Source organism: Somniosus microcephalus, chromosome 25 (assembly GCF_052327205.1).
Source record: "Somniosus microcephalus isolate GS21.2 chromosome 25, FLI_Smic_1.0, whole genome shotgun sequence".
NCBI classification, from domain to species: Eukaryota; Metazoa; Chordata; class Chondrichthyes; order Squaliformes; family Somniosidae; genus Somniosus; species Somniosus microcephalus.
Window position 1 is genome coordinate 21,887,555 of NC_141011.1, and position 26,661 is coordinate 21,914,215.

At 49.0% G+C, this 26,661-nt stretch overlaps 1 protein-coding gene across 1 annotated transcript; it reads left to right on the top strand.

Annotated features, from left to right (window-relative positions):
* The first annotated feature begins 637 nt into the window (after window positions 1–637).
* Window positions 638–25,005, top strand: LOC147100527 (proproteinase E-like). The gene is made up of 8 exons (XM_085967569.1): window positions 638–674; window positions 9,048–9,133; window positions 10,237–10,334; window positions 10,730–10,858; window positions 13,396–13,532; window positions 16,684–16,826; window positions 22,032–22,184; window positions 24,988–25,005. Exons 1-8 carry the CDS (start codon window positions 638–640, stop codon window positions 25,003–25,005), a joined length of 801 nt encoding a protein of 266 aa, XP_085823695.1.
* Window positions 25,006–26,661: the final 1,656 nt, after the last annotated feature.

Here is a 26,661-nt window from a genome sequence, read left to right on the forward strand (position 1 = left end):
CTCATCCAGGCAAGTGGAGAGTCTTCCATCACACTCCTTACTTGTGCCTTGTAGATAGTGGAAAGGCTTTGGGGAGTCAGGAGGTGAGGCACTCGCCGCAAAACACCCAGCCTCTGAGCTGCTCTTGTTGCCACAGTATTTATGTGGCTGGTCCAGTTAAGTTTCTGGTCAATGGTGACCCCCAGGATGTTGATGGTGGGGGATTCGGTGAGGAACTGGAATGAAAAAAGAATAAATATTATCACTCACAATTTCAAATTAGCCTCAACCTAAAAAGTCACAACTGTCTTAACCCTAACATGTTTACAACTAATCTAATACTTTTAAAATATAATTTTTAAGATAATCATTGGGCCATTTTGAACAGGATTTGGCAGGTATTTTTTCACTGCCAATATCTGGTGCAACGCTTCGTAAAAGTACCTTGTCCATAGGTTTATACAGTAAACAAAAATAGTGTAACCTTGACACAAATCTGAAGGGACGGTATCAATGTTTAGTATGATAAAGTGTGTATCAGTAATTTTAAAGCATATTTTCATATTCTGGAAAGTTAATGATTAACCTTGTACTGTACTGTCTGAGTTGATATAAAATGCTTGCTGTTCATTTATTTCATCGGTACCTGAGGAGAATAATGGAAGCCCTACTCATCCTTCTGCTTGTGGCCAGCGGTAAGTCACCTGGGCCTAGAAATTCGGTTGGCTTTGCGCCCAGTTTTCGCCCAAAGAGGGCTTTTGCGCCAATAGAGGAGTTTGCGCTGATATTCAGCGCTGCGGTAATGGCGGCGGTAGCCGGTAGCGCTGCGCCGGCACCGATGACGTCATCGGTGTGCGCAGTGCCCCGGTTCCGCCCCAATGCCAGCCCGAATCCCATATTCAGTTGCCGCCACCTCCTCCGTGGCGGCCGCTACTTACATCCGGAGACCAGGGCCTTACTGCAGCCTTAGTGGGGCGCATAAAGGTGGAGGTGCGGCCGGCCACTTTTTCGGCGGCCACCTGCCCGCACCTCCTTCCCCGGCCTCCTCCACCACCCCCCCCCCCCCCGCGGCATTGCCGGCTGCTTTCCGCGAGCCCGGCACTTCTCCGTGGTACCGGGCTCATTTGCCGGCACAATCCAGCGGCGATCTCCCCATTGCAGGCACCTCCACCTTAAGAGAAGGAGGAGGCCTGCAGTACCGCAGCCTGCCGCACCACATCGGGTGGCGCAGCGGCGCCTACAGCGCTGAAATTCAGTTTCAGCACCCCAAGCGGGGGCGGCCACACCCTGGAATAGCACCCGGTTCCGACTTGGGGGGCAAAAACTGAATTTCTGACGGTCGCAAATGGCTCCCCGCCCAGCGCTAACTTTTGGGCGCAAACCAGCTGGCGGGCCCAAACTGAATTTCTAGGCCCTGATGTTTAAGGTGTTCTTGCGTCCAATTGAGCATAAAATATTCTGACATTGTAATTTATCTGTTAAAGAGAACTAAGAACATAAGAACATAAGAAATAGGAGCAGGAGTCGGCCATTCAGCCCCTCGAGCCTGCTCCACCATTCAATAAGATCATGGCTGATCTTCTACCTCATCTCCACTTTCCTGCACTATCCCCATATCTCTTGATTCCCTTAATATCCAAAAATCTATCGATCTCTGTCCTGAATATACTCAACGACACAGCCCTCTGGGGTAGAGAATTCCAAAGATTCACCACCCTCTGAGTGAAGAAATTTCTCCTCATCTCAGTCCTAAATGGCCGACCCCTTATTCTGAGACTGTGACCCCTGGTTCTAGACTCCCCATGAGGGGAAACATCCTCCCTGCATCTACCCTGTCAAGCCCTGTAAGAATTTTGTATGTTTCAATGAGATCACCTCTCATTCTTCTAAACTCTAGAGAATATAGGCCTAGTCTACTCAATCTCTCCTCATAGGATAATCCCCCCATCCCAGTAATCAGTCTGGTGAACCTTCATTGCACTCCCTCTATGGCAAGTATATCCTTCCTTAGGTAAGGAGACCAAAACTGTACACACTACTCCAGGTGTAGTCTCACCAGGGCCCGATATAATTGCAGTTAGACGTCTTTACTCTTATACTCAAATCCTCTTGTAATAAAGGCCAACGTACCATTTGCTTTCCTAATTGCTTGCTGTACCTGCATGTTAACTTTCAGTGATTCGAGTACAAGGACACCCAGGTCCCTCTGAACACCAACATTTCCCAATCTCTCACCATTTAAAAAATTCTTTGCTTTTCTATTTTTCCTACCAAAGTGGGGATAACTTCACATTTCTCCACATTATATTCCATTTGCCATGTTCTTGCCCATTCACTTAGCCTGTCTATATCCTCTTGAAGCCTCTTTGCATCCTTCTCACAACTTACATTTCCACCCAGCTTTGTATCATCAGCAAACTTGGATATATTACATTTGGTCCCCTCATCCAAATCATTGATGTAGTGATATACCTATCAATTCGTCCAATAAAAAGCGACGAGTTAGGAACGTAACTAAAGGTTTTTATTGACTAAATAACAGAGCCCACCCTCGTGGGTGATCGGGTCCAACAAGGAGGAATACCAGCCAGTCGACTACCTTTATACCTGGGCAGGTAGGTGGAGCCATGGGCGGAGTCGGAGGTGGTCAGCCCAGGTATAACAGCGCGACAAGAGGCGACCTCGTATAGTGATACAACAGTGAGAACAGTGATAACAATACAACAGTGATAACTATAGTGTAACGATAGTGAACGATAAAAGTGGTTTACCACATTCACCCCTTGTTTAGATTTGAGTCCGGCGGGGTGAAGTGTACTACCAGTTCTGGTATGTCAGTCTGTCCGGAGGCCTCGTAAGCCTCTCCGATCATCGCAGCGGCGGTGCTGCATTATCCGGTGTTAATGCTGGTGTCTGCGTGGTCGGCGAAGGCTCGTGGGGTTCCGGCATGCCGTCTACCTGGGCTGGAATTGGGGGGGTGGTGGGGGGGGGTAAAGGTGGTGTCTCCGGAGTGCCCGAGGGTGCGAGGTCTCGTAAGGAGACAGTGTCCTCCCGCCCGTCTGGGTAAGCCACGTAGGCGTACTGGGGGTTGGCGTGCAGGAGGTTCACCCTCTCGACCAGGGGGTCCGTTTTATGGGCCCACATGTGCTTTCGCAGCAAGACGGGCCCCGGAGAGGTCAGCCAGGTTGGTAGAGTGGTTCCCGTAGTCGACTTCCTGGGGAAAACAAACATTCGTTCATGGGGGGTGGCGTTAACGGCAGTGCAAAGTAGTGACTGGATGGAGTGCAGCGCTGTCGGGAGGACTTCCTGCCAGCGGGAGGTTGGGAGGCCCTTAGACTTTAAGGCCAAGAGGACGGCCTTCCATACCGTCGCGTTCTCTCTTTCCACCTGGCCGTTCCCTCGGGGGTTGTAGCTGGTGGTCCTACTTGCTGCAATACCTCTCGCTAGTAGGAACTGACGGAGTTCCTCGCTCATGAAGGAGGAGCCCCGGTCACTATGTATATAGTTCGGGAACCCGAACAAGGCGAAGAGGTCGTTCAGGCACTTGATGACCGTGGTACTGGTCATGTCTGGGCAGGGGAAGGCAAAAGGGAAGCGGGAGTACTCATCAACGATGTTGAGGAAGTACACATTGCGGTCAGATGACGGTAGAGGCCCCTTAAAGTCGATGCTCAGGCGCTCGAAGGGGCGGGTGGCCTTGATCAGGCTTGCTCTGTCCGGCCTATAGAAGTGCGGTTTGCACTCGGTGCAGGTCTGGCAGTTCCCGGTCATGGTCCTGACCTCCTCGATGGAGTAGGTCAGGTTGCGGGCCTTAATGAAATGGTAAAGTCTGGTGACCCCGGGGTGGCAGAGGTCGTTGTGGAGGGTCTGAAGTCTATCAATATGCGCGCTGGCGCATGTAATTCATGAAAGAGCATCAGGGGGTTCGTTCAGCTTACCTGGCCGGTACAAGATATCATAATCGTAGGTGGATAGCTCGATTCTCCACCTCAAGATCTTGTCATTCTTGATTTTGCCCCTCAGCTTGTTATTAAACATGAAAGCAACCGAACGTTGGTCGGTGAGGAGGGTAAATCGTTTGCCTGCCAGGTAATGCCTCCAGCGCCGTACCGCCTTCACAATTGCCTGGGCTTCCTTCTCGACCGATGAGTGTCGGATCTCGGGGCCCTGTAGGGTCCTTGAGAAGAAGGCCACCGGCCTCCCCTCCTGGTTAAGGGTAGCGGCTAGGGCGAAGTCGGATGCATCGCTCTCCACTTGGAAGGGGATGGACTCATCCACTGCGTGCATTGTGGCCTTGGCTATGTCTCCCTTGATGAGGGAGAAGGCCGCGCACGCTTCCTCCGTGAGGGGGAAGGATGTGGACTTCATGAGGGGTCTGGCTTTGTCCGCATAATTGGGCACCCATTGGGCATAGTAGGCGAAGAGCCCCAGGGTTCTCTTAAGTGCCTTAGGGCAGTGGGGGAGGGGTAGCTCCATGAGGGGGCGCATTCTTTCGGGGTCGGGGCCGATGAGTCCGTTCTCTACTACACAGCCAAGGATGGCAAGGCGCGAGGTGTTAAACACGCATTTCTCCTTATTGTAGGTGAGGTTCAGCCGTTGGGCCGTACGGAGGAATTTCTCCAGATTCACGTCATGGTCCTGCCGGTCGCGGCCGCAGATGGTGATGTTATCTAGATAGGGGAATGTGGCCTGCAGTCCGTTCTGGTCAACCATCCGGTCCATCTCCCTTTGGAAGACCGAGACCCCGTTGGTGACACCGAAGGGGACCCTAAGGAAGTGGTATAGGCGCCCATTCGCCTCGAAGGCAGTGTACTGGCGGTCCTCGGGGTGGATAGGGAGTTGGTGGTAGGCCGACTTAAAGTCGATGGTCGAGAATACGCGGTATTGTGCAATCTGATTGACCATGTCAGATATGCGGGGAAGGGGGTATGCGTCCAGCTGGGTGTATCTGTTTATGGTCTGGCTGTAGTCGATGACCAGGCGATTTTTATCGCCGGTCTTAACGACCACGACCTGGGCACGCCAGGGGCTGTTGCTCCCCTCAATAATGCCCTCTTTCAGGAGGCGCCGCACCTCAGAGCTAATGAAGGCTCTGTCCCCAGCGCTGTACCGCCTGCTCTTGGTAGCGACGGGTTTGCAGTCGGGGGTGAGGTTAGCGAACAGGGAAGGTGGCGGCACCTTGAGGGTGGATAGGCTGCAGGTGTTACGCGGTGGGCGGTTTAACATTCGCTGGTTGTCGACTGTGAGTGGGGGGAGGGGTCCACCGTAGGCTAGGGTTACACTTTGGAGGTGGGATTGGAAGTCCAGCCCTAGTAGGACGGCAGCGCAGAGCTGGGGGAGGACGAGGAGTTTAAAATTTTTATACTCCGTACCCTTAACCGACAAGGTCACAACACAGTAGCCGCTAATGTCCGTGGCGTGGGACCTTGATGCCATCGAGATTCGGTTGCGCGTTGGCAGGACAGGGAGGGAGTAGTGGCTCACCGTGTCTGGGTGGATGAAGCTCTCCGTGCTTCCGCTGTCGAACAGGCAGGTCGTGGCGTGGCCGTTTACTTTGATGTCCATCATCGACTTGGACAGGTGGTGTGGGCGGGCTTGATCCAGAGTGACGGAGGCTAGTGTGTAGGTAAGCGAGTCGTTGTCGTCTGCGGGCGAGGCGGTCGTCGGGTCCGGGGGCCCGGTGGCAGTCGGGCGTGGTGGGTAAAATGGCGTCTCCCACGAGGTAGGACAAAATGGCGGAGAAGATGGCTGCCCCCATAACTCACATGAGGCACTATTGGGGTCGGTTGCCTTGATCAAAGATGGCCGCCCCCATGACTCACGTGTGGGGATGCTGGCCTCAGTTGCCTTGAAAGAAGATGGCCGCCCCCACAGTTCGCATGAGGCACTGCTGGCCTCTGAAGATCCGCTCCTGCAGGCCTTAGAGAAGTGGCCTTTCTTCCTGCAGGTTGAGCAGGTAGAGTTCCTGGCTGGGCAGCGCGACCTCGGGTGCTTCTCCTGGCCGCAAAAGAAGCAGCCGGCGGCCCGATCGCGGGTGCCCGATGTCGGAGCCGGTACCGGGGGGGCGGTCCCGGTCGGGTCCGGGACGCCGACGCTGAGGTAGGTCCCGGGGGCGGCGCTGCGAAGGGTATTGCGGTAGGGGTCGGGCCCGAGTCCCAGGGTCGCGAGCAGTACCTGGAAAACGCCTCCTGGTCCTGATGGGCCACCTCTAGGGAGAGAGCGAGGGCTTCAGCTTTGTCCAGGTCGAGGTCTTTAGCTTCAAGCAGTCTTTGCCGTGAGTAGTCGGACCGTAGGCCTTTCACAAAGGCATCGCGGATATTATCTTCCGTATTTTCAACAGCCGTCACCGCTTTAAAGTCACAGTTCCTGCCGAGTGCTCTTAGCGCCCGTAAAAATTCAGCTACAGACTCTCCTGGCTGTTGCGGGCGGGATCTTAGGAGGTGCCTGGTGTACATGTAATTTACCGGGCTCCGGTACTGCTGTTTCAGTAGGTTGATAGCGGCCTCGTATGTAGTCGTGTCCTGGATGAGTGCGTATACTCTCGGGCTCGCTTGGGCGTTCAGAACTCTTAGTTTGGATCTCTGAGGGACGCCGGATTCTTCCAGGTAGGATTCGAAGCAGTCCAGCCAGTGTTTGAAGTTGAGGGCTGAGTTTGCTGCCTGTGGGTTTAGATCCAGGTACGGTGGTTTGAGGGCTTGCAGCCAAGCCGGCTGGTGTGGCTGGTGTCTGAAAGCTGCTGTGGCTGTGCTTCTGGGAGGGCTTCTGGCTGGCCAGTAGTAGACATCTTTAAAATTTAGTCAATAAAATTGATATACCTATCAATTCGTCCAATAAAAAGCGACGAGTTAGGAACGTAACTAAAGGTTTTTATTGACTAAATAACAGAGCCCACCCTCGTGGGTGATCGGGTCCAACAAGGAGGAATACCAGCCAGTCGACTACCTTTATACCTGGGCAGGTAGGTGGAGCCATGGGTGGAGTCGGAGGTGGTCAGCCCAGGTATAACAGCGCGACAAGAGGCGACCTCGTATAGTGATACAACAGTGAGAACAGTGAGAACAATACAACAGTGATAACTATAGTGTAACGATAGTGAACGATAAAAGTGGTTTACCACATGTAGATTGTGAATAGCTGAGCCCCAAGCACTGATCATTGCAGTACCCCACTAGTTACAGCCTGCCAATCCGAAAATGACCCTGTTATTCCTACTCTGTTTCTGTCCGTTAACCAATCCTCAATCCATGCTAGTATATTACCCCTAATCCCATGAGCCCTAATTTTGTTTAATAACTGCTTGTGTGGCACCTTATCGAATGCCTTCTGAAAATCCAAATACACCACACACCTTTATCTATTCTGCTAGTTACAACCTCAAAAAACTCTAACAGATTTGTCAAACACGATTTCCCTTTCATAAATCCATGTTGACTTTGCCCAGTCCTATTATAATTCTCTAAGTGCCCTATTACCACGTCCTTAATAATATGAGGAAATGACTGGATAGGCTGGGGTTGTTTTCTTTGGAACAGAGAAGGCTGAGGGGGGACTTGATTGAGGTGTATAAAATTATGAGGGGCCTAGATAGAGTGCATAGGAAGGACCTATTTCCCTTAGCAGAGAGGTCAATAACCAGGGGGCATGGATTTAAAGTAATTGGTAGAAGGATTAGAGGGGAGTTGAGGAGAACTTTTTTCACCCAGAGGGTAGTGGGGGTCTGGAACTCACTGCCTGAAAGGGTGGAAGAGGCAGAAACACTTATCACATTTCAAAAGTACTTGGATATGCTCTTGAAGTGCTGTAACCTACAAGGCTACGGACCAAGAGCTGGAAAGTGGGATTAGGCGGGATAGCCCTTTTTCGGCCAGCACGGACACGACGGGTCGAATGGCCTCCTTCTGTGCCGTAAATTTCTATGATTCTATGATTCCTGTGGTATAAATCCGCTGAGAAGGTCGACAACCAGCCTGTTGCTAATCCAGTGCCAGTGCTGATCGTGGCACAGATGCCGACGGGTGGCTGGTGTTTATATTTGCCATATCCTTTAAACAGCAGTGCCACAGTTGGCAGCAAACACACAAATCAACAACAATGTTGGACTCCTGTTGGAGATAGAGGCATCCAAAAAGCACAGCTTCCAACAGGCTGCTCCGCTGAAATGTTTCCACCTACCACCTGCAGACTGCCCACCCTCCCCCCACCCCCGCCCCCCAACATAAGTTACTGCAAAAAGAAGGTGGAAAGTGCAGTCAGAAGCACTGTTGCCTCACAGCGCCAGGGACCCAGGTTCGAATCCGGCCTCGGGCGACTGTCTGTGTGGAGTTTGCACATTCTCCCCGTGTTTGCGTGGGTTTCCTCCGGGTGCTCCGGTTTCCTCCCACAGTCCAAAGATGTGCGAGTTAGGTTGATTGGCTATGATAAATTGACCCTTAGTGTTAGGGGGATTAAATACGTGGGGTTACGGGGATAGGGTGGGATATGTGTTGGTGTAGGGGTTACGGGGATCGGGTGGGATATGCATCGGTGCAGGCTCGATGGGCCGAAATGGCCTCTATCTGCACTGTGGGGTTTCTGTGATTCTGTGATATAGAAGGGTTACTGTGTGATACAAGGGGGCAATGTAATTTGATTTCATACTTGAATTACAGTGTACATGGAATGCATTTTCTTGGTGCTTTTGAGTACTGCTACCGAATGCTAAAGAAATCACGAGATAAATGTGAACAAAAAAGGCCATTTGGCCCACCTTCGCTCCTTTGTTCAGAAGGAGAAAGCTACAGCTCCCCCATCCACCCATCACAATACAAAACTGACTCTCGGAACGAGACAAAGGTTGTCGCCTCCACTGCTCTCCCCAAAAGTCTGTTCCAAATGTTGAAAACATCTTGTGTGAAGAAATTCTGCCCGACATCACTCCTAAATTTCCCTTTGAACCAGATTAAACCTGTGCCCTTTATCCTACTGCCATGCTCTACCTTGAAGTAATGCTCAAATTTTACCTCCTCTAAACTGTTCAATATATCTTATATACTTCGTTAAGGTCCAATCGCCACCCTTTGTCTTTTCAGCCAATGCCTGTGGAAATCCCAGCTACCCAGCATATACAAGGGTAGTCAATGGAATAGATGCAAGGCCATACAGCTGGCCCTGGCAGGTGAGTTACAGGTGGAACGGCATCGCAGACAGAAAAAGAATACTCTTAGCTTTCCCCATGTCCTACTGGTAAATATATTGCTCGGTGTGGTACTGTGCCATGCAGGCCATAAGGTCTCGGGTTCAATCCCCAGTCTCTGATGGGTTAGCTGATTTCAGGTAGGGCAGCAGTGGAAGTGCTGCAATTGATCTTACGGCCCCTGAGTCAGGGAGGGAATAGAAATCACCGGGGGTTGCCACTGTGGATCGCTATCCAGTGACCACTCCTGGAAAGTGTGTTTGTTTGTTTTGGGCGTGCAAAGGTTTAAAAGAAAGAAAGACTTGCATTTATATGGGGCCTTTCATGACCTCAGGACATCCCAAAAGCGCTTTACAGCCAATGATTAGACTCGATGCTGGAATTCAAGATGGCGCCTGGGCTGGCACCTCCCTTTGCTGCACCGTGTCCATTCGCGTGCTCGTTTTGGCTGCCGCTCCAGACCCGAGCCCATCACTCCTATTCTCCTTACGTGGCTCGGTGTCAAATTTTGTTTGATAATGCTCCTGTGAAGCGCCTTGGGATATTTAACTATGTTAAAGGCGCTATATCAATGCAAGTTGATGTTGTTGTTGTTGATGCCCTCTACAATCGAATAGGCCTCCAATGCTCACTACCTAAGCTCACCCCTTGGGCAAAGTATTAAAGTCCTGCTGAAGCCCATGGACCCCAGCAAGAAACAGCATCTTCAGGAAAGGAGAAGTGGAGAGAAGGAGATAAAATTTGGTTGGAAAAACAAAGAAAAATGCTCTTTAGGTTGTAGATCGCTTTTGGGAAACTCAGCTAGTTGAGCGTCAAACTCTGGCTCAGGAGGCCCTGGGTTTGAATCCTGATAGGGTTCACTCAATCTTTAATCCTTCCAAGTACTGTATTAGGAAGGGGAGGTAACAGGAGATGGCAGGGACCGAACAGAGCTTGCCCCACTGTTTGAGTGTCTGTCCTCGGATGGAGATAGCTGTTTGACAATGGAAACGGGGACCCAATAGATGGCTGTGTATAATGGTGACTGACTTCTGTGGGTACGCTGTCTCTCTCTCCAGAATAATCTTCGTTGTCCTTGTTGATAGATTTCCTTGGAAGTGGATCGAGGATCGTATTATTCCCACAACTGTGGAGGAAGCCTCATTGACAGTGACTGGGTAGTGACGGCGGGGCACTGCATCCAGTGAGTGCCTATTCTGAGAGAAAAAAACTTTTGCAAAATAATGTTTCCAATATAGGCTTAATGTATTTGTGTGACATGTTTCTGTCCACTACTTTACTGGAGACCTTCACCCAGGTTATTGCCTCAGTTAAACCTGCAGACAGAAAAATATCATACAAATGCTGTAAGTGTTTGGGAACCATTATCAGCAACATCAATTTCGAACCTTAAGAGGGTATTTTTGTCTTTCACACTCCTGGCACAGAGCTTTGCATGCTGGTAATTCGACCATGAGATTCCCACCACCCCAGATTTCTGACGCTCTACGCCAAGAGATCTAAAGATGAAAATGTAACCCGATATCTTTATCAACGAGCTTCTCTGCACTACGTTAATATTACATCTTACCTTCAAAGGTCAGGCCGGTCCTACCGTGTGGTGCTCGGGGAGTATGACAGGAATGTGGATGACAGTTCGGAAGAAACTATAGCCGCTGCCAAGATCTTCGTTCACCCTCAGTGGAACCCTAGTTGCTTGTCCTGTGGGTAAGGTGCTGAGCTTGTTCTTTCAGTCTGTCTGCCCAGAACTGTCTAACTGACTTGCAGTTTTAACATTGATGGGACGAATCCATGACCCGCTCACAGGGAGTGTATGTTGGGAAAATGCAGGTGCCCAACCTGTGCTTTCCATCCGTTAATTCTGCCCATTGAGTACGGCAACCTCCTGAGATGCTTCCATCCAGCAGGCACTGGATCATGGAACCACCCCTTATTTCTGAAAGTTATTGACTCAGCAACAATGGGGGCATTCTATTCATAGAATCATAGAAAGTTACAGCACGGAAGGAGGCCATTTCGGCCCATCGTGACCGCGCCGGCCAACAAAGAGCTATCCAGCCTAATCCCACTTCCCAGCTCTTGGTCCGTAGCCCTGCAGGTTACAGCATCCCAAGTGCACATCCAAGTACTTTTTAAATGTGGTTAGGGTTCCTGCCTCTACCACCCTTTCAGGCAGTGAGTTCCAGACCCCCACAACCCTCTGGGTGAAGAAATTTCTCCTCAAATCCCCTCTATGGGGCATTTAAATAACTCTGCCCATACTCATCACTGAAAGGTTTAGCCCCATCCTACCAGATATCTGGCCACATAATTGACAGCGTTACCTGCTGTTACTGGGAGTTATTTCCACACATTCACTACTCTATGAGGGTAAAATCATTTTTTCTACTACCTTGTTTCACTTGAAGCTTGTTAATTTTATACTCACTCCATTAGGTTCTGCACTTACAGTCTAATTTAAATAGCCTTTTTATGGCTGCATCACTCGTGTCTCCTGGACCATGATGTCCATTTCTCTTTTCTAATGAAAGTAAGGTCAGTTCTATGAACTTCTTCTCTGTTATAACTTAGAGCCCCACCTGAGTGCAGGAATCATTCTTGCTGCATGTTCCTGAACCCTCTCAATCCATCCATCCCTTTTTGAAAATAGAATGCCCCAAATTGCCCCAATACAAGAGATTTGGATGGAAAATAAAGGCTCTCAATTTCCCACTATGTGTACCTGGCAAATCTCCCCTAGTATTCAAATATGGCTTCTCCAGTTATACAAAGTTAGAATAACTTGTTTTGACTTAAAGTTATACTCTCATACTTTATTTTTTGACATTAAACTAGAGATATTTTCATATGTGTCACAGACTCCCAGCAAAAACAGTTCTGATTAATTCTTTCACAAAAACTATCTGACCAGGATGGGATTGAAGATTGCAGGGATGGGTGTGGACAAAGATGGTTAAATACTCTGTGGAACACAGTGCAGCTGTGATCCAGTCTTTCTGCATATCTATCAATTTATATAGGGCCCTGGTGAGACCACACCTGGAGTATTGTGTACAGTTTTGGTCTCCTTACCTAAGGAAGGATATACTTGCCATAGAGGGAGTGCAACGAAGGTTCACCAGACTGGTTCCTGGGATGGGGGGATTGTCCTATGAGGAGAGATTGAGTAGACTAGGCCTATATTCGCTGGAGTTTAGAAGAATGAGAGGTGATCTCATTGAAACATACAAAATTCTTACAGGGCTTGACAGGGTAGATGCAGGGAGGATGTTTCCCCTGGCTGGGGAGTCTAGAACCAGGGGTCACAGTCTCAGAATAAGGGGTCGGCCATTTAGGATTGAGATGAGGAGAAATTTCTTCACTCAGAGGGTGGTGAATCTTTGGAATTCTCTACCCCAGAGGGCTGTGGAGGCTCAGTCGTTGAGTATATTCAAGACAGAGATCGATAGAGTTTTGAATATTAAGGGAATCAAGGGATATGGGGGTAGTGCAGGAAAGTGGAGATGAGGTCGAAGATCAGCCATGATCTTATTGAATGGTGGAGCAGGCTCAGGGGCCAAATGGCTGACTCCTGCTCCTAATTCTTATGTTCTTATTTTATGTTTATAATGTCTGTTTGACTGCAGGCTGCTGTCCAAGCTTTCTGATTGGTTACTTTCCATAGTAGAAACACTGAACCAATCACATACATAGGGGAAAGAAATCAGTCCCCTTTCCGAATCAGATAGTAGGAGAAAATCTTCAGCTCCTTTTTCAGCCCGCGTTACAGTTCTCTTGTCTGTGTTGACAGCAAGCCCAGGAAAAAAAACAACAACAACAACTTGCAATTCTATAGCACCTTTAACATAGTAAAATGTTCCAAGGACATATGGAAGAATAGATAACGAGTCCTGAATCATTTCAACAGTTGATTAAAACCCTCTTTCCTTCATAAGCTTCCCAGCTGCCTCACCACATTACAACCGCCCCAGCTGTAGCCTGCCTTCCCCAATACTGTTGCTCGCTCCCTGAGACTCCTGCTCTCAAGGGGGGGGGGGGGGGGCCTCAGCCCTTGCCAGTCGCTTGGCCCCTTCTCCACACCCTCAACCCACCAGCCTGCTGACCCGCAGGCCTCGGCTCCGCAGCGTACAAGCAACGCAGCAAAAGATGTACTCGCTGCATTTAACCTTTCCTTTGAATCGAGCGCAGCCTTCACTAAACAAGCCTGATTGCCTAACAACTCCCTGCAAACGTTCTCATTTTAGGAATGACATTGCTTTGATCAAGCTTTCCAAACCTGCAACCTTGAATGACAAGATCAAGCCTGCCTGTATTCCTCCACCTGGTGAGATCTTTGAAAATAACTATCCCTGTTACGTGACTGGATGGGGCAGACTGTACAGTAAGTATCCCGCACTTCTATTTAAATCTTTGTGATGCTTTTCTAGCAGGGAGGAACATAAAATCACATTGATGATGTTGGTGCATTTGCCTGAGAATTATTTTGTTCCAGTGAGGGTTTTTTTTTGTCATTCTTTCTCCTTTGTTGCCTTAACCCATTAATGTCTTCTGCTATCATACTCGCTGATTCACCCAAAGCTCTGCAATTGGCTGGGTTATGGGCAGGGACCATCCATGGCACTTAGTCACCGGGAAGAACCCTTCTGCAGAGTAGGCCCGCTCCCAGTAGGATTTTGCTGCCACTCAGGTGGAAGGCCCCACTCCCCACCAGTGCTGCCTTTACAGGCTCAGCCAAGAACTCACGAAATGCAACCATTGAAGAGAAACATAGAAACATAGAAGATAGGAGCAGGAGTAGGCCATTCGGCCCCTTGAGCCTGTTCCGCCATTTAATGAGATCATGGCTGATCATCCAAATTCAGTACCCTGGCCCTGCTTTCTCCCCATACCCCTTGATCCCTTTAGCCTTAGGAAATATATCTAACTCCTTCTTGAATATATTTAATGAATTGGCCTCAACTGCCTTGTGAATAGAAATGTGAATGGCAGTCGAGGCCGAGATTCCTTTGACTTCACTAATTGTAAGTCCAGTACTAAAGTTACTAGACTGGCCTCCAGCAAAGTCATTCTAGAAACACATCTCATATGTCGAATCAAATGCGTAATTCTATGTATACAGGGTGATATTTTGAAATTTAAGGGGCCTATGTTTTGTGGAAAAGATGCTCTGTCTACCTTTACCTTCACATTACGAGAATCTTAGCAAACTAATATTAGTGAATTGCACAATGGTTTAGTGGGTAAACCACTTCCCATTGCAATACTGAGCTCTTTAGACCAAGAAGGCCCCAGTTTGATCCTCAGTCTGTGCTGAGTTAACTTAGGTCTAGTAGGGTAGCAGTAAAGGTGCTACAACTTAGTTCAGTGCCTTTGGGTCAGGAAGGGTGAAAATCATCCATAGTTCCCATTGTTCAGTGACCCATGTTAGAAAGTACATGTATGTGGATGTAGGCTAAGGTCACGATGGAACTCAGTTATACTGCCTCCACGATTACCCACATCGCAACAGTGAAAAGTCCAACATAGAAACATAGAACAATAGGAGCAGGAGTCGGCCATTTGGCCCTTCGAGCCTGCTCCACCATTCAATATGATCATGGCTGATCCTCTCAATACCATTTTCCCGCTCTCTCCCCATACCCCTTGATGCCCCTTGTGTCTAGAAATCTATCTATCTCCTTCTTAAACATATTCAGTGACTTGGCCTCCACAGCCTTCTGTGGTAGGGAATTCCATAGGTTCACCACCCTCTAAGTGAAGAAATTTCTCCTCATCTCAGTCCTAAATGTCCTACCCACATGTATCCTGAGACTGTGACCCCTGGTTCTAGACCACCACCACCCCCACCGCCCACCCCCCCTCCACCCAGCCAGGGGAGACATCCTCCCTGCCTCCAGTCTGTCTAGCCCTGTCAGAATTTTATACGTTTCAATGAGATCCCCTCTCATTCTTCTAAACTCTAATGAATACAGGCCTAGTCGGCCCAATCTCTCCTCATACGACAGTCCTGCCATCCCAGGAATCAGTCTGGTGAACCTTCGCTGCACTCCCTCTATGGCAAGTAAATCTAAACAGTAAATCATTGGCTGTGAAGGTGCTGGCGGATGTCCTGAGGACTGATAAGGTGCTATATAATTGGAAGTTTTTTTTTTCTTTCTTTCTGATATGACCACAGTTCACATGTGAACGACGGCCACTTGGTTGAGTTACAGCATGGCACCCAAAGCTCTGAAACTGTATCCCAAAATGAACCAGCAACTTTAGGACTGAGGGGAGAGTTAAAGAACAGGCTGTAACACTATGGACTTGATTCAGATGCGCCTGGTGGAAAATCAGTTCTGTAATACATGGCTTTAACAACAGGATGACTGTAGTGCACAATTGGCAATTCAAAGCTACAGCCTGAAACTTACAGTAACTCAGCTAAGCTGAATCCACTACACAGAGCATAATCGGCCAAGGCAAGAATACTTGCATTCACTCACATCTTCTCACTTGTGCCATTTAGATCAAATGGGAAAGCTGCACACCATTTTCCTCTGTGTTCTAAAGGGTGGATTTCATGAATTTGTGATCCCAGCGCAGAGCTTTGTGCCCTGGGAATACATATTGGGGATTCAGGCGCGTATTGGGAATAATCCCAGCGTAATGGATGGAATATCCTGCGTGGCACCATGACTTCCATTCCCGATATACACTCCCAGTGCAAAGCTCTGTGCTGGGAATAGAAGTTTGTAAAATCTACCCTTATATGTAGCAAGGTCATAGATCTGTTTATGAATGACAGGCATCCAGTATTGCGAAGGAAATCTTCCCCAAAGTAAGGAATTTCATTTCCATGGACGACCTTATACCAAGTACAGATTCAGAACATAGGAACAGGAGTAGGCCATTCAGTCCCTCGAATCTGCTCCGCCATTCAATTAGATCATGGCTGATCTCTATAATAATAATGGCCATTCTTCACATGGGAACCTTGAACTAGTCAGAATAATAGAATGCTCTCACTTTCTCTTGGAAGCATCCTACTATTACCCAAGTCCTATTAAAGCCTTTTAATCTAGTCAATGATGTGGTTATTGCTACTTACATACTAGCATGCAAACACAGTCTTGTTGCAATATACTGGAATATGCATAATCGAAGTGTGTAGAGCTATCAAGAGTGTGTGTGCAGTGTCTTATAAATCTCATCATCAAGAAACTACTTATGAAATAATGCTGGACGGCCAGCTGGTGGCGCCGTCCAAGGAGTATAAGTACTCGGGCGTGGGCCCCAGCTTGTCAGGGACATTTTGTAAGACAAGGAACTAGTGAAATACAACTAGACTTCCATGTTCTGAAACAAGTTGATTAAAGCCTTGCTTTATACTCAAACCAAGCACGTAGTGAGTTTTATTATGTCACAGTGTATGCATCTCAATCTTTGCTCCATACCCAAGCTTTAAGTATTACACTCCTCCGACCACTGTGTTGTGTATTACAGATTCTATTTAACCTAATGAATTAATATTTATATCCGGAATTCCACAGCTGGTGGCCCACTCGCAACGAAGCTGCAACAGGCTCTTCTGCCAGTTGTTGACCATCAGACCTGCAAGCAAAGTGACTGGTGGGCTAACACTGTGAAGACCACCATGGTTTGCGCTGGAGGGTATGAGATGTCTGGATGTAATGTACGTAATTTCTACATAATTCCGTTTAAAATGCTTTGTGTGGACTTGTGCCTCGAGAGAAGACGGGCTCACAGTTCTGGGAACCGGATCATTTTTTAAGTTGTGGGTTAGTGGGCAGCAGTTTCGCCTCTGAGCCAGAAGGTTGTGGGCTCCAGTCCCACTCCAATCACTTCAGCACAAAATATAGCTTAACACTCCAGTGCAGTACTGAGGGAATGCTGCACTGTCAAAGGTGACGTCTTTCGGATGAGGCATTAAACCAAGGCCCTGTTTACCCTCTCAAGTAGATGTAAAAGATTCCATGGCACTACCTCGAAGAAGTACAGGGGCGTTCTCCCAGGTGTCCTGGCCAATATTTATCCTTCAACCAACATCACTAAAACAGATTATCTGGTCATTTATGGGAACAGTAGCATAGTGGTTATGTTACTGGACTAGAAACACAGAGGCCTGGACTAATAAGAACATTATGGGCCAGTAATTCCGGTCCCAACACGTGAGTATGGACGGGGTACTCACGCGTGGGCCCGTTGGAAGTGCCGGATTTCAGCATGCACAGCGCATGCGCGGGAAACCGGCATTTCCTCTCCATCGAACCAAGGGGTTAAGAGGTCCAACGCGTACGCGCAGGACTCTGCGCGCACGCGTTGAACTTCCTTCTTTTTGACAGGTTTGCGCGTGTGCAAGGGCCTGAACATTTTAGAAATGAAAAAAGGAGGCGTAAGGAGTGGATTCTTGAAGGTAAGTGGTCTATTATTTAAAATTATTACATTTTTTCCACAGATTCATTGTTTATAAGGACTTTACAGTAAGGTAAGTTTATTTTTAGACCCGATTTCGTAAAAAATTATTTTTTTCAAAAATTTTATTAATTGTTTTAAATAGTTTTTTTAAGTTATTTATAGTTTATTTAATTATTGGGATGTTTTTTAAAATTTTAATTAAAGTTAAACTAGTCTTTTGGGCGCCCGTACTTTTCATGAGTTTGACAGTCTTTACTATCAAACTCATGAATGAAGTTTCCCCTCCCCTGATTGGCTGCACAGTGCTCACCTGATCCCAGCCGGCACATCGCACTAACTACGCCGCTGGATCAGGTAAGCACATCGCGCCGACATCTGAACCGGGCCAGTGACAGGAAATGCAAGCAGGCCCAGGCTTCAGATGTCGGCGCGCCGGGTGAGTGCACATCGGGGGCTTGCACGCGCGGCAAGCTCCCGATCCTAATTTCTGGCCCAAGAAATAGGAGCAGGAGTCGGCCATTCGGCCCTTCGAGCCAGCTCCGCCATTCAATAAGATCATGGCTGATCTTCTACCGCATCTCCACTTTCCTGCACTATCCCCATATCCCTTGATTCCCTTAATATTCAAAAATCTATCGATCTCTGTCTTGAATATACTCAACGACTGAGCCTCCACAGCCCTCTGGGGTAGAGAATTCCAAAGATTCACAACCCACTGAGTGAAAAAATTTCTCCTCATCTCAGTCCTAAATGGCCGACCCCTTATTCTGAGACTGTGACCCCTGGTTCTAGACTCCCCATGAGGGGAAACATCTTCCCTGTATCTACCCTGTCAAGCCCTGTAAGAATTTTGTATGTTTCAATGAGATCACCTCTTCTAAACTCCAGAGAATATAGGCCTAGTCTACTCAATCTCTCCCCATAGGACAATCCCCCCATCCCAGGAATCAGTCTGGTGAACCTTCATTGCATCCTGAGACATGAATTCAAGTCCCACCATGGCAGCTGTGGAATTTAAATTCAGTTATTTAAATAAATCTGGAAGTTAAAAAGCTGGTATCAGTAATGGTGACCATGAATCTACCTGATTGTTGCAAAAACCCATCTGGTTCACGAATGTCCTTAAGGGAAGGCAATCTGCCGTCCTTACCCGGTCTGGCCTTTATGTGACTCCAGACCCACAACAATGTGTGGTTAACTCTTAACTGCCCTCTGAAATGGCCTCGCAAGCCACTCATTTGTATCAAACCACAAGGAAAACACCTCATGGACTGCAGCGGTTCAAGAAGGTGGCTCACCTCCACATTCTCAAGGGCAATTAGGGATGGGCAATAAATGCTGGCTTTGCCAGCGACGCTCGCATCCCAAGAATTAATAAAAACAAAATTATCACTTTGTTGTTTGTGGGAGCTTGCTGTGCGCAAATTGGCTGCTGCATTTCCTACATTACAACAGTGACTACACTTCAAAAATACTCCAGTGGCTGTAAAGCACTTTGGGATGTCCTGAGGTCATGAAAGGCGCTATATAAATACAAGTCTTTCTTTCTTCCTTCTTTAATGTAACTACGATGAGACAATTAAGATCTCCTGAGACACAAGCCAGTGGCAATGAGGAGTTATACTAACCCTGCTGATGCTCCTTTCTTAGTCATCCAGTAATGGCTGAGGTGATGTCATGGGCCACGATCTTACCTGAGGAGGCGCGTTGGGGGCGGGACTGCTGGTTTCCGGGTTCTAGTCCCGCCCCCAACAACGTCTGACGAACAAACGCTATTTTCCCTTGATTGGCCTTGTTAAGCCCGCCCTGCGGGCTTGCCGGCCAATTAAGGGAAAGCCGGTGTCAGATGACGTCAGTGCATGACGCTTCATCTGCCGGTTTTCTTAAAGGGACAGGCCCCATAATTTTTTGACAGCTGAATTGTCAGTGTTTGACAGCATTGAGGTGCTAGCATCAAATCTCTTTCTTTCTCTTGCAACCTTTCCTGCCTTTCTCTATTTTATCGCTACTACTATGGCCATTGCTCCTCTGAACACTTTTCTAATGTTGCCTCTAAGCTCCAAACACCCCATATTTATCTCCTGCCTGCATCCTTAGGGGGAGAAATGCGGTTGGTCAGCGTCTCCCGTTAGCGCCTCCGGGGGGCACTAATGGGGCGCTAACCAATTACCACTCGGGCATGGCAATTTTAGCGCTGCCGGCAAAATTCACCTGGCTGTTTGCGGTGGCGTTAAGCACTACCGCCATGATCTCCTGCGGCCGGAGATCGGGACGTCATCCATCCGCGCATCGCCCCGGACCGGAAATTCATTTTCGATCCCTGCCTCAGCGCCTGTCATCTGGGAACAGCACTGCCCATCAGCGTTCCACGGCCGCGACCAGAGCCTCCAATGCCTGGTCACTGAACCGACGAGCTCTCTCCCTGGGCCTCTGCTCAGCCATGAGATTTGTGGTTGATGAATTGCACCTTCTTGCAGGCCCAGGTCACAAGCAGCAATGATCAGGGTGAGGCTGTGCAGCATGATTGAACCTCCCCTTAAAGAACTGGAAGGCGCCAGTCTGTCTGAGGACTCTCTAATTGACAGCGCCTGAACTTGAGTAGCGCTCTGAGGTAGCGCCCCGCTCCCCGACGTTAGCGCCCTAGGAGGAGTGTGTAGCACTTGATTTAGCGCTCCACTTCCCTCTAGGGGCGCTAAAACTGAATTTCGCAGTCGCCGGCGATAATTAGCACCAGGCGCTAATGTTTACGCCTGAGCGATGTTAGCGCCCCAAAATGGTCGATACGAATTTTTCCCCCCAGGACTCATCTCACAGTCTCCTACTCTATTTCTATCTGGGTTGGATCTGAACCCAGGTCCAAGAGCTGAAAGGTCAACTGTACCTTCCGATCCTGCCATACATGTTTGTGAAAGGACACAGGGTCTGAGTTAATGACATGAGGAATATTCCCCATCTCTGAAATTTCAAATATCGGCAAAGAGGTAAAAGGATAGGCCTGTACTGGACTTGCATGGTCTTATTAAGTCTTGGTTCAAGCTACAGTTTAGGAAGGGTTTAGTAATGATAGAATTAGTCTCCACTTGGAGAGGCAAGGATTAATCAAGGATAGTCAGCATGGTTTTGTCAGGGGGAGATCATGTCTAACCAATTTGATTGAATTTTCCGAGGGGGTGTCTAGGTGTGTGGATGAGGGTAGTGCAGTTGATGTAGTCTACATGGACTTCAGTAAGGCTTTTGACAAAGTCCCGCATGGGAGACTGGTCAAGAAGGTAAGAGCCCATGGGATCCAGGGCAATTTGGCACATTGGATCCAAAATTGGCTTAGTGGCAGGAGGCAGAGGGTGATGGTCGAAGGTTGTTTTTGTGACTGGAAGCCTGTATCCAGTGGTGTACCGCAGGGATCGGAGATGGGTCCCTTGCTGTTTGTAGAGTACATTAATGATTTAGATATGAATGTAGGAGGTATGAGCAGTAAGTTCGCAGATAACACGAATATTGGTGGAGTGGTAAGTAGCGAGGAGGGAAGCCTCAGGCTACAGGATGATATAGACGGGTTGGTCAGATGGGCAGAACAGTGGCAAATGGAATTTAACCCTGAAAAATGTGAGGTGTTGCATTTTGGGAGAACTAACAAGGCAAGGGAATACACAATGAATGGTAGGACCCTAGGAAGGACAAAGGATCAGAGGGACCTTGGTGTGCATGTACATAGATCCCTGAAGGCAGCAGGACAGGTAGATAAAGTGGTTAAAAAGGCTTATGGGATACTTGCCGTCATTAGCCAAGGCATAGAATATAAGAGCAGGGAGGTTATGATGGAGCTGTAAAAAAACGCTAGTTAGGCCACAGCTGGAATACTGAGTGCAGTTCTGATCGCCACACTATAGGAAGGATGTGATTGCATTGGAGAGGGTGCAGAGGAGATTCACCAGGATGTTACCTGGGCTGGAGCGCTTCAGCTATGAAGAGAGACTGGACAGGCTGGGGTTGTTTTCCTTAGAGCAGAGAAGGCTGAGGGGGGACCTGATTGAGGTGTACAAAATTATGAGGGGCATAGATAGGGTAGATAGAAAGGAACTTTTCCCCTTAGTAGAGGGGTCAATAACCAGGGGGCATAGTTTCAAGGTAAGGGGCAGGAGGTTTAGAGGGGATTTGAGGAAAATCATTTTCACCCAAAGGGTGGTTGGAATCTGGAACTCACTGCCTGAAAGGGTGGTAGAGGCAGGAATCCTCACAACATTCAAGAAGCATTTAGATGAGCACTTGAAATGCCATAGCACACAAGGCTACGGACCAAGTGCTGGAAAATGGGATTAGAATAAACTGGGCTTGATGGCCAGCGTGGACACGATGGGCCGAAGGGCCTCTTTCTGTGCTGTATAACTCTATGACTCTATGACTATGACTCTATTATCCCCAATATTGCTACTGGATGACCTATTCTATCCTTCTCTTAATTCAGGGAGACTCTGGTGGTCCTTTGAACTGCCGAGGTGCTGATGGATTGTGGTATGTTTATGGTGTTGTCAACTTTGGGTCAAGTTGGGGCTGCAATACCCTAAAGAAACCCACTGTCTTCACCCGAGTATCAGCCTTCAACTCCTGGATAGATTCGGTGAGTAAAATATTAAACATGGGCAGACTGTGACAAAAATTATGCCATTCTGGCTTGTTTTAGCTTCGTGGAGACTCCTTTAATTCAGTCACTAATCAAAAATTGGGTAGCGCCCCAAAAAAGATAGTGCCCCCGCGGCCGATTTTCCCTGGTAGCACCCCGAGAGGGAGGTGGGGTGCTACTGGAAGCACCCCGCGTCCCTCTTGGGGCACTGTGAGCCTATATCACGGCGCTACGTGCCGCGGTACTGCAGGCCTTCCTCCCCTTATTAAAGGGGAGGGGCCTGGCGCAGCGCATCCCGGCGCCCAGCTGGGCCACCAGGGATCGGAAGTGCCGACAAACGAGCCCGGCACTCAAGAGGAGTGCCGGGCTCACGGAGAGCAGCCGGCACCCCGTGGGGCGAGGGGGGGGGGCTTCACGGGGGCCGGGGACAGCAACGGGGGCAGGTGCTGGCAGGCGGCCAGCAACAAAATGGCCACCGCAAACCTCCTGCTGAATTTTGTGGGAGGCGTTAGCGGCGCAGCGCCCAGGCGCTAGTTGATTTGCGCCCACTTAGGGTGCTAACGGGAGACGCAAATCAACCGAATTTAGCCCCCAAGGAGTTTAAACAAAATCTAGCTACAGTCAGAATCTCGTTCCAACCTTCATTCAGTACAAATATTGTGGGTTGGATTGGTTGTCTGCAAAGCTTGTGGGAAGAGTCAAGCTACTTTTGAGCCAACACGCCCTGTGCAGTTCTTTTTTAGTTATGTGTTGAACAGCCAATTATTTTCAAGTGTGGTTGACAGTTCGTCGATCCAGAGTCCAGATAACTGTTGACATGAATCAACTGAGCGGCCTGCGGGTGGCGCTGTCCAGGGAGAGTATAAATACTCAGGCATGGGCCCAGCTTGCGCAGGACATTCTTAACAGGAACTAGTGAAGGACACAACTAGGCCTCCACGTTGTAAAACAGTTGATTAAAGCTTTGTTTAACGCTTAGACCAAGTGCCTAGTAGTTTTCTTACATCAACTGTGTTTAGGGATATTTAAGGAACTGGGGCTATTAAAACTTGAAGTTTGGAACATCCAATAGCTATACTGCAGACTAGCATAGCTCCCAAAGTAGTAAGAAATACAAGAAGTCAAGAAAAGCAAATTCATTTAATAGTTTAAACCTAAAACGGGGCCTGTTGATGTCATGCTCTACCACTTGTCAAAGATGGGAGAGCGATCCTGTGGAGGCCCAGGATAATTCCAGTTGCTAAAATAATTAACTGAATGATTGTTATGTTCACTGTCTTGGGCACAATGCCAAAAGCTTATCTAGCTATCACGGCTAGTGAAGAAACTCTCAAAGGCACCGGGAGTTGGAACTCACCTATGGGATTGGTCTCAGATATGAGAGATGATAAACTCAAAGCAAGAAAGATAGAAAAGATCCAAAAATATAACAGAGGCATCGACACTGCCATTGTGTTATGCTTTCAATACAATAAGACTGTTGGGAAGTCGTCACTAATGTGGGAAATTTTCTGTTTAGTTTTGGGTTTTTTCCCCCAGTTTTCTCTGCTTTTCTCTCATTTACTCCTGAAGGCATAGAGTCGTGCTGGGTATTCCATTGGTATTGGCAGCTTCATTCCAAGTGGTCATCCTTCATATATGAGCCTAGCTAGTGAGTGTCAGCGGGCTATTTCATCCTGTAGAGCATCACAATGCGCTGCGTTATGGAATGGCGGAACAGGGGTTGCATCGTCCGTTCTGTTGAGTTCCTAATCTCAGCATTGCCAATGTGCTCAGCTACCGAACAGAGGCCAAGGGGGAAAAATTGAGTCGCGCCCCCTTTGGGGCGCTAACTTCGCTACCTTTAGCGCCCCGGAAAAATTAGTGCCCCCGCGGCCGAAATTGAGTGGTAGCGCCCCAAGAGGGAAAAAGGGCGCTACTGGAAGTGCCCTGCCTCCCTCTTGGGGCGCTGCAAGGGAATATTGCGGCGCTACGTGCCGCAGTATTGCAGGCCTTCCTCCCCTTCTTAAAGGGGAAGGGCCTTGCGCAGCGCGACCCGGGGCCCAGCTGGGCCACCAGGGATCGGAGTGCCGGCAAAAGAGCCCGGCACTCAAGAGAAGTGCTGGGCTCATGGAGCTCAGCTGGCACTCCGCGGGGGGGGGGGGTGGGCGGGTCAGGAGACCGGGGACGGCAGCGGAGGCAGGTGCTGGCAGGTGGCCAGCAACAAGAATGGCCGCCTGGCACTTCGCCTTTAAATAGCGCCGCCCCAGCCGCAGGTAGGCCTCCCTGACCCCGTCGGACATAGTGTCCAGCGGTAAGTCAGGGGGCGCTACCGAAGATTGTGGCCGGGTAGCAAGTGGGGCATGCGCATGGCGATGACGTCATCGCCGGTGGCGCAGCGCCACGGGACGCTAACGGTTAGCGCCACCGCTAACCTCTCGCTGAATTTCGTGGGAGGCATTGGCGGCACCGCGCCCGGGTGCTAGTTGCTTTGCGCCCCATTAGCGCCCTCGTTAACGCCCTCTTATGGCGCTAACGGGAGGCGCAAAGCAACCGAATTTTTCCACCCAAATTTTTTCCCCATGGATGCCGGGAGGAGCTGAAGGAAAGGCTCCCATGGGCTGCTGGCATTCGGTTCTTAGCAGCATCAGTGGGGCCCAAGCACAGGTTACAGGCCTACACTCTGAGCCTCAGCTGCTTTATGATCCAAGCTTAGTAGAGGTAAAAACACAGAGCATTAGCCCTCCAGCCTGCTGTTCTGTGCATGTCTCTACCTTTTATCATTATTACTAATATCTCCTCTTATACCTTTCATTTTTAGACAATGGCCAGTAATTGAAAGGTGGGACAACAGCAATTCAACACATCCTAACCATTAAATTAGAACTGAATAAACTGGATTAATAGAACAAAAAATTTGATCACTGTGGTTACTTCGTTCCTGAAAACTACCTCTGCACATCTGCATTAACCATGTTCATCATTCTGATAACTGAATCTCATTGATTGGTTCACTAATCTCCCTACACTGTCATAGTGCACTTCCAGCACCTCCTCCTCACACCCATCCTTTTCCCAACCTCACCTTACTGCCACATATCACACCTGTTCACCTGGGATTCGACTCCCTCTCGCTCTGCTCCTGGTCTGTACGTGCAAGTAATTGTACATATATCATGCATTCATTGAGGTGTCAGCTTGGCTCAGTAACAGCACTCTCACCTGGGAGTCAGAAGGTTGTGGGGAGGAACTAAGTCCCACTCGAGGATTTGATCGCATAATCTAGGCTGACACTCCGCTGTAGTGCTGGGAAAGTGCTGCATAGTCAGCGCTGCCATCTGTTGAACGGGATGTTAAACTGAGGCCCATCTGCCTGTTTAACTGGATGTAAAAGATCCCATTATTGCCATTATTTGAAGAAGAGCCGGGTGTCCTAGTTCATTCATTCATCCATCAACCAACAGTACTAAAAGAAAGACTTGCATTTATATTATTGTTGTGTTTGTACCGCTATACACAACTACATCTATCTATATATATAAAGCGGTTCTTCTGTCTGTCATTCCGTCTGTCTGTCTGTATTGAATAAACTCGAAAGTTATAGAGCGTACCTACACGTGTGTTACATCGAAAGAAAGCTTACGATTCCAGAACCATCATAAGCGTATTTACGTTTCGGCCAGACAAAAATTGCACCCGTGGTATCCAAAAAACGTTCAACATTCCGCTCATTATCCGCTCATGAGCATCGAGTGACGTCGAGGTCGACCAATCGTACGGTCGAGCGACCCAACGGTCGACCAATCGGTGCGTGGCGGGGGCGGGTTCCTGGCGCGTGCGGGCGGGCCCTCCTACAGTCGAGTGACGGGACGATTGACCAATCCTACGCTTCGGTGACCTGACGGTCCACCAATCGGTGCGTGTGTGGGCGGGCCTTATCGTTCTGAACCGAGGTGAGTCACCGCCATCTTGATTCCAAACTTTTCATTTCTTTTTCCCGCTTTCTGCGTGTTTCTTTTCAAATCTACATTGCCAGCAAAAAAAAAGTTGCTTTTAAAAGACAAATTGTTTTTAAAAAAAGTTAATTAATTTGTAAATCTCTAGTCTAACCTCTATAATTTTCCTACCTTTCACCGTTTTTCCAGGTCTCAAAGCCTGGGCGTCTGTTGACCAGCCACACCCGAGCTAGGCGCCTCCTGTCGCGATCGACAAAAGGCCAGCGATTGCTGCCATCTTTGTGAAGGCTGGAGGGGGCGGGCCTGAGCCGAGCGTCGCCACCCGCCGCCATCTTAGTAAAGGCGGGCGGGGCGGGAGTCAGCGTCCGCGTCATCTTCCGCCCGGAGCGCGACTTGCGTCCGGCCGGGCCTCACGCGGTAGGTTGCGCGGCGGCGTCTCTCTGGTCTTGAAGCTGGCTCGGGCGGGGGGCGGGGCTCGGGAAGGCGGAGCTGGGGAGGGCGCGCGCGCGGGGCTCGGGGCTCGGGAGAGCGCAGCGGGA